Source organism: Xyrauchen texanus, chromosome 31 (assembly GCF_025860055.1).
Source record: "Xyrauchen texanus isolate HMW12.3.18 chromosome 31, RBS_HiC_50CHRs, whole genome shotgun sequence".
Classification (NCBI taxonomy): domain Eukaryota; kingdom Metazoa; phylum Chordata; class Actinopteri; order Cypriniformes; family Catostomidae; genus Xyrauchen; species Xyrauchen texanus.
Genome location: NC_068306.1, coordinates 205576 through 214175, shown reverse-complemented (window position 1 = coordinate 214175; position 8600 = coordinate 205576). Strand labels below are relative to the sequence as shown.

Below are 8600 nucleotides of genomic sequence, written 5' to 3'. Positions count from 1 at the left end.
CAATAAAACATTTAAAACATGTTTATTTAATGCTAAACAAAACTACTTAAATACTCGACACTCTTTACTGTGTGACAGATCTACATTAATACTTGCATGCGGCTTATATGCATTTAGACATTGCACACTATGAAGAATTTGTCCCAGCAGTGTTTGCTTTAATATCTGCTCATAACAGCACATATTTAATCCCGTCTGTTCACACTGGTAACTCATTAACAGCTGTGCTTACATTAATATCACCTAAAGAGGTATTTTGACTGATTCTCCTGCAGGAGCGCTGCATTCATCACGAGACACACGTGCACTTGGCGGTCTGAATCCAGATTGGGATCTTTTAATGATGAATCGTGCAGCTCTTGTGTGTTTAGAAACCAAATGGATGAAAAGTCACCAAGTCTCCTACCATCAGATACAGGAAACAAGTTTTATTGAAACTAAATTGATTTCGGTCAAAAATGACCAGACAGTGCAAAACATATTTCTGTGTAAAGTGATTGTAATTTCATTGTTGCATAGATTGCTGCCATTTTTTTTAAAGGGTTGGCATCTGTTTGTGTACTTATGTGGGCGTGTTTGTATGCCATGTGCCTCTTTGATAAACCGTGTTTCCAGCATTATGCCATTACGAGGGGTGTGTGTAGGCCTTAACCAGAATTCAAAGGGTTAACGTATGGTTTCTTTGCAACTGTATACTGTTTGCTGTACTTTGTGTATTTTCTGTATACATGAAATACTCTGATGACCTGCTTTGTTTGCCAAAATGTGCAGAATACTGTATAAAACATTCTGATCTGAAGTGATTGGTGAGTGTTTCAATATAAAGCAGGAAAGATAAAACCGGCTAGTCAGGAGAAACCACACTGCTGAATAAGTGTCCTTATTTGGGAGTTTTTATCATAAAGTGTGCTGGTTGATACTTGCTTGGAAAACTCTGTAAGAAACCACCTGGTTACAAGCCAAAACACCTTAGCAACCATAATTAACACTCAAAACACCTTAGCAACTGCAATGCAACATGCTAAACACTCAAAACACCTTAGCAACCGCAATGCAACATGCTAAACACCCAAAACACCTTAGCTACCGCAATGCAACATGCTAAACACCTTAGCAACCGCAATGCAACATGCTAAACACCCAAAACACCTTAGCTACCGCAATGCAACATGCTAAACACCCAAAACACCTTAGCTACCGCAATGCAACATGCTAAACACCCAAAACACCTTAGCTACCGCAATGCAACATGCTAAACACCTTAGCAACCGCAATGCAACATGCTAAACACCCAAAACACCTTAGCTACCGCAATGCAACATGCTAAACACCCAAAACACCTTAGCTACCGCAATGCAACATGCTAAACACCCAAAACACCTTAGCTACCGCAATGCAACATGCTAAACACCTTAGCAACCGCAATGCAACATGCTAAACACCCAAAACACCTTAGCTACCGCAATGCAACATGCTAAACACTCAAAACACCTTAGCTACCGCAATGCAACATGCTAAACACTCAAAACACCTTAGCTACCGCAATGCATCATGCTAAACACTCAAAACACCTTAGCAACCGCAATGCAACATGCTAAACACCCAAAACACCTTAGCTACCGCAATGCAACATGCTAAACACCCAAAACACCTTAGCTACCGCAATGCTACATGCTAAACACTTAAAACACCTCAGCAACCGCAATGCAACATGCTAAACACTCAAAACACCTTAGCTACCGCAATGCAACATGCTAAACACTCAAAACACCTCAGCAACCGCAATGCAACATGCTAAACACCCAAAACACCTTAGCTACCGCAATGCAACATGTTAAACACCCAAAACACCTTAGCTACCGCAATGCAACATGCTAAACACTCAAAACACCTTAGCTACCGCAATGCAACATGTTAAACACTCAAAACACCTTAGCAACCGCAATGCAACATGCTAAACACCCAAAACACAGTAGCTACCGCAATGCATCATGCTAAACACCCAAAACACCTTAGCAACTGCAATGCAACATGCTAAACACTCAAAACACCTTAGCAACCGCAATGCAACATGCTAAACACTCAAAACACCTTAGCTACCGCAATGCATCATGCTAAACACCCAAAACACCTTAGCAACCGCAATGCATCATGCTAAACACTCAAAACACCTTAGCAAACAATTGGAACCAAAATGTGAGTTCCTTAGGAGTATTCCTCTTTATCCTAATTTTTTCTCATTTTGTGCAGCTCTCATTACAGAATCCCATAATCGGTTGCTAGGCCCACAAGTTTTGCTCTCTTGCATAAGTCACTCTTAAACCCTTTGCTCTTTGATTACACTGCAGTATATCGGTCAGGGACTCTGCACTCGTCTATTGTTTGGGTAACTAGGTCAAGATCATCCCTTCTTGCTCAATATTTGAAGTAAATATCAAGCCTGGCCAAGAATTGTCAACTCGACAGAAAGAGATCATCTAACTGATATGAAAACCGACCAACCGGTTTGCTTTTACATGCTGTTTAGAGGTGAGTTTATCTGATAATGCTGATTCTGTACCACAATGATAATAGACCAGTGGGAGTGGGGGTGGGGGTGGGGGGCACAATAAACCATTCTGCTTGTGGAGATCTAGTTTACTTGCTACTGAGTGCATCAAATAAATATACTTACTAGCTCCTCAGAAGTGCTTGTTGGGTCACCAGATACCTTGTAAACACCAAATGCTTGGGTATACCTAATATTTTTCTTAATTACATTTATGCATTTGGCAGACGCTTTTATCCAATGTGACTTACAGTGCACTTATTACAGGGACAATCCCCCTGGAGCAACCTGGAGTTAAGTGCCTTACTCAAGGACACAATGGTGGTGACTGTGGGGATCAAACCAGCAACCTTCTGATTACCAGTTATGTGCTTTAGCCCACTACGCCACCACCACTCCACTCTATATAAAAGAGTTGTAAGCCATGAACCAAACCAACAAGTGGAGGGTTTCTCTTCAGGATCAAGGGTGGTGTAGTTTGCGCTATGACTGGTTTGTGATGCTCTTTAGTCATTGACACCAACGACTGTCCATGTGTCTATAAAAACCGGGCTTCGTTTCTAGGCAAAATGGTGCACCCCAACTCCTGGAAGTGGTGTAGTGCCTCATACGGTTGTACACAGTCACTGCAGCATGTGGATTTGAAGATGACCCCCAAGGATAAACTACCACAATATGACCATGAAACCCTTTTCCATTGAGGATGATGCACATGTGCTAGATTTTACTCTCCGCCAAAGAGCTCAGACTCGACGTGCAGGCTGATTTTCATTAACTTCATCATTAACGCTTATGTAATGCTGTCTGCGCCATGTTGTCATTGCTTACACGCACCATCTGTGTGAGATGAGGTGTGTGTGTTGTCTGTCATGGCTAGTTTAGCGCTCTAACAGGAACAATTCCCCATACACTTCTTCTGGCAACACCCTTTTACATCATTACACGAGTGTGTGCCTTCGTCAAGCTACACATCGTTTTGCACAGATCCTGTCCAATTTGTCAAGAAGTAGTGGACATTTGACTCGAGCCATTGAGCAGCCACATAGCAACCACCCAGTACACCCTAGCAACCACTGAGCAGCATGCTAAAAACCACTCGGAACACCATAGTATAGCAATGTACTGTTTCCGGTAAACAGATATTTTAGCCTTTAGTCTGTTTTATAAAGTCATGATTGGATAACTGTTTTAGAAGTACTAAAACAAAAGAGAGAGCTAAAGTATAGTGGCAGCTTTGTATAATACCACAAGGGGTCATCAGTGATGGACAGATGAAACCCTAGTCAGTGTGCACTACTGAGAAAGATTTCAGGATTGCAGTAATGATCCATATGGACATTTACATTTATGCATTTGGCAGACACTTTTATCCAAAGCGACTTACAGTGCAATTATTACAGGGACAATCCCCCTGGACCAACCTGGAGTTAAGTGCCTTGCTCAAGGACACAATGGTGGTGGCCATGGGGTTAGAACCTGTGACCTTCTGATTAACAGCCCTGTGCTTTAGCCACTACACCACCACCACTCCAGTATTGTTATGAACTGTGAATAGTGATGTCAGGATCTGTCTCTATGGATCATATGTGTTGGTGTTTATCAGGGGAGGGATGTTTTATTGGCCTCAAGGCATTTTCCCGTCCAAATAAAGTCTCAGAGACAATCTAGACGTTATTGCATAACAGAGATGCGTCCTGGCGCCTTGATAACACACTTCTGCATTCACGATACCGCTGGGGAAAAATGGACATCCATCTGAATAACCCTTCAGTAATTTATTTGTTTGTGTTCTTGTCATTTCATCCACTTTTGTTTTTAGAAATTGGGCATTTGATTTTCGTATCTCAAGGAAACATCTGGAATGCTGTCCTGCTCCAATATCAACCTCACTTTTCCAACTTTTCCATGTCTGAAACGCCTGTATGGTGTGATCGAACCATCCATTTCTGTTGCTATTGTCTGATGGGATAACTTAATGCACTCTGGCTTGGGGTTTAGGATCTCTGTTCTTTTAGAAGTGGCATATTTTTAGCAGAACGTACCAAAACGAACAAGCTGCTTCCAAATATTTTCCAACATCTGCCGACCATCAGTGCGTCTGCACTGTAAGCCACCGAAACATTCCTTCACTTGGATCAAACTTCCCTTGAGATAAATATCATTCCAGCTGAGAGTCACATGATGTGCTAGACGATTGGGGCTTTATAACGAGTTATGTAGTTTAAGGTCATATATTAAAGATAAGATCAGTATTCATTAAACTCATGGGTCTATAAATTGGTTGGTGGTTATATAAACACTTTGAAACCTTCATGACATTCCTCTCTATTAACGAGAGTAGGAAGCGAGTCAAGTCTTTTGGTTCCTCAATAGCAGTCCATTCAACAGAGAGAGAGAGAGAGAGAGAGAGATCCAGAATAGCTGCTATATATCCAACCCCTCATTCTTAGTGCTTTCTAACTGGTGTTGAAATGTTTGTTGATTGGTCTTTTACTTCAACATCTTTCTATGATGAGTGTTCAAGGAAGCAATGAGCATTCAGGGTGTTAATTTCATAAATAAATCTTTTTATTTGTAACATATAAAATTAGATCATAGATACTTTTTACACTTTATTCCAGTATGACAACATTCAAATAAAAGAGCTACATTTTAAGATAAATAATATCAATAACAATAATAAAACATTCATTCAATGTTTAAGTCAACTCATTGCGTTGTTAATCATGTTGTGGAGTTGGTTTCCTATAGCTGCCAAACAACAAGGATGCGTTCAACCACTTTACGAGTGAAAGAGTTGGACAAACTCAACCTGGCTTCATTGACTTGAATAGGTTCATTAAATTACGCACGTGTATATCTACAGATTGGAATATACACGCATACAAGTCTGCCATTTGGGTCACTGTATTTGGACATCAACATATACATCACAAATTTAATATTAACAACTACATTGTACAATTCATTTCATCTTTACAGTTTGCTCCGTAACGAAGCTATAAATCGCATGGCTCCAGTGTGGAGCGAGCCGTTTGAAACGCTGACGCGGCCTCAGCAAACAGTGCACTTCAAAGTCCCCGTAATGTAAGTCCGTAATTCCGTGGGAATCTAGTTACAACAGGAGATGGTAGTTGATTGGGTGGCAGGCGGGCCCCCCCCCCGCTATTGCAGCTGGTCGTGATGTCACTCGTGATGCAGCCCCGGTCATGGAAGGCACGAGGTGGGATTTCCTGCCGCTCAATCTCTGAACTTGTGGATGTCGTTGAAGAGTCTGTAAAAGGGGTAGGAGGTGTCGTTGTCGTGGGAGCAGTTGTAGGTGCACTTGCAGGACTCGATCATCATGACGTTCTTGTTGAAGGTCTCGCCGTCTTCGCAGCGGTACTTGACGCGGATGGTGCGTGTTTGCTGCGGACTGCAGCAGCGGCCGTCCACGCAGGAGCCGCAGTACCTGGGATGGTACTTCTTCAGGCTGGAACATCCGGCGTAGGTGAACTTCACCGGCTGCATGGACTTCTTGGTACGGTTGCATTTCTTTCCTTTCTGTTGAAGACAAGAGATTAAGAACGATCAATTGGATGCAACCAATGACAGCCAATGCAGTGGGTTTGCTTTGCAGGGATGTTGCAGAACTTGAGGATGCTCTTACCTTCAGGCTAGCGTGTTGCGACTGACTGCATGGACGGACTTCACAGATCCTGCTCTCCTTCACCAGTTTGCAGTCTCTGTTGTCATTGGTTATTCTAGTGGAGATTCCAGTGCCACAGGTCTTGGAGCATTGAGACCAGGGTGTTATCTGGATTATGCACTTCTCAAACCTGCGGGATTCCGGCTGCATTCGGAATGCTGAAAATAAATAAAGCGCCATTTAAAACTCCACAGGTGCAAACCAAACGTGTGCTATTCTAGGCCATGTGATTGGTCAGGCAAAGACTTGAGCTTACCAGGTAAAGTTTTGAGTGCAGGGTTGAGTCCAGAGATGAGCTCGTTCTTGTTGGTGAGGTCACTTTCGGAATCATCGACTATTGGGTCGTTGCCGAACAGCTTGTGAGATGGTTCCCTTTGCTTTCCATCGTCGCAAACCCATTCCTCGCAGCACTGGCCTGGCACTTTGACCAGTCTGGGGTTGGCGCAGCCCAGCGTTGGCAGGGAGAGCTCTTGTGGGCACAGAGGAATGCACCCCACCGCCCCGTCGATGCACGTGCACTGATGCTTGCAGTTGGGTTGGAAACTCTCTCCATTCTGATAGATCCTGCTGTTGTACTCACATGGTCTGCCCTCAGATTTGGCTGCAAGAGAGAAAATGAAGGGCATATTTTAGTGGTCTAGTGGTCACTATCCACATGCATTAGACATTTCACGTGATTCTTAAATTTGTTTTAAAACTTTCCCTTAAAAAAGTGCCCTAAAGGATCTGTGATTCAAGCACACAGGCTATAGCATTACAAAGAAAAGTTATTTTCACTGTTTCCAGAAAGACATTCCCCCAATTCACACATGCTTTCCATTCAGTGTCTTTTATTTTGGATAATGAGAAACATACCTCGGCAGATGCCCCTGGTGGCCCCATGGCTGGCCCCAAAGTTGCACTCCAGCCCTTTGGTGTGGTCGCACGGCTCGGTCTTGCTGCAGTCTTCGTTCAACTGTCTTGCGCAAACTTTGCAGCAGCCGCAGCCGTCCGATACCAGACTGACTCCAGGTGTGCACTTGGGCAGCTCTAACGGGCATGAGCATGTCGCCGGGCAACTGGAGAATACCTGAAAGGAGAAACCAGCAGATTTAAGCAACTAGCCACTTGTATAACAAGGATGAAACGAGATGTTACAAGAGTGCTAGGTGTCCAAATGTAAAAGTGTATGAATCTTTCATTGAGCAAAACGAATCTGAATATTAATGTCTATGGTGATTACAGTTTTCCTTTAGTCTTGCTATACAATTTCAACAGAGCTCAAATATACAATATTATGGGGTGTTCACACAGGAAAACGCGTTCGAAAACATCTAGAGGGAAGACGGAACAGAACGCGAGGGTCTCCAGACGTTAAACGCAATGCTCGTGGCTGCGAGACACGACGCAACGCTCCGCCTGACGCACGTGCACATGAATCAACAGTCAAAAAATAGCGCAGATGGAACACGCTCTGTGTGAACACCCCCTCACTGCGTGCTTCGATAATTGACAGATTATCTAAAGTGACTTTGAAATGGGTAAGTTCACCAAAACAAGATAAGTCTTTGAAACAGAATGGTTGTATTATAGAATTACACTGCATTATCTTTCTTTCCCGGTAAGTTATGCTTTCTTTACATCTTTTATAATGATCGTATTATTAATAAAAATGAACTCACCACATTAAAGTGTGTAACAAGGATCACGACAACAGCCCAAGCAAACATCTTCGCTTTCTCTCTGTAGATGTGTGTGGGTATAAAATGAACAATTCCTCGGTGTTAGTCCTCGTTTAGCACGTTCGTGCGCTCAGACCCGCAGGTGCGTCGCGTTCTCGGTTTGTTTTCGCCGCGCTCTGAGAGTCAAGACGCGCTCTGCGCCTCTTTTATACCGGAGCAGCGCGCTGACGTCATAGTGCTGAACCGTTCCGATAGAATGCGAGGAATGTTTCTTGGCGCGTTTTCCATCCGAGCTAAGCACCACCCTGTCTAACTTTCTTTTTTTCCCCCTCCTAAATGAATTTTCCCCTCGCACCGAACACATTGTTTTACTGGTTCCCCTTCTCTATTTCTTTCTCTCTGCTTTCCACGTTCCCTTTATCCTCTGCGTAAAGTTATTGCGTAAAGTCTTTGGAATCATAACTATTATTGGGGTTGTGATATGATAGCATATCTATACATGTAAAAGAGCTACTACTTTTGTTTTTCATTTTGTAGACATATGCCTTTTTATGGCTTTATTGCTATTATTCCACCAACATAATGCGCGCAAAGCTCAATACTTCCAAACCTGCTATCTTTCTTTCTTTATGTATTTTCACATGTCGTCATCATGTGAATGATCAGCGTTATTACTCGCCGTACAACTATGTCGTCGCCCCCA

At 43.0% G+C, this 8600-nt stretch overlaps 1 protein-coding gene across 1 annotated transcript; it reads right to left on the bottom strand.

The window, feature by feature from the left end:
* Positions 1 to 5099: 5099 nt before the first annotated feature.
* ccn1 (cellular communication network factor 1) lies at positions 5100 to 8090 on the bottom strand. Its single transcript, XM_052100215.1, has 5 exons — positions 7898 to 8090; positions 7092 to 7305; positions 6493 to 6837; positions 6198 to 6394; positions 5100 to 6091 (listed from the first exon to the last, which is right to left on the bottom strand). The coding sequence occupies exons 1-5, from the start codon at positions 7943 to 7945 to the stop codon at positions 5789 to 5791; spliced, it is 1107 nt and encodes a 368-aa protein (XP_051956175.1). The 5' UTR covers positions 7946 to 8090; the 3' UTR covers positions 5100 to 5788.
* Between the last annotated feature and the right edge of the window lie 510 nt (positions 8091 to 8600).

Excerpts from the sequence above, each read along its gene's own strand:
- ccn1 (XM_052100215.1), bottom strand. The coding sequence starts at position 7,945 with ATGTTTGCTTGGGCTGTTGTCGTGATCCTTGTTACACACTTTAATGTG. Across the intron at positions 6,838-7,091 it reads CACCAGGGGCATCTGCCGAG|CCAAATCTGAGGGCAGACCA; the intron begins GTATGTTTCTCA and ends TCTCTCTTGCAG. Across the intron at positions 6,395-6,492 it reads TGCACTCAAAACTTTACCTG|CATTCCGAATGCAGCCGGAA; the intron begins GTAAGCTCAAGT and ends ATTTATTTTCAG.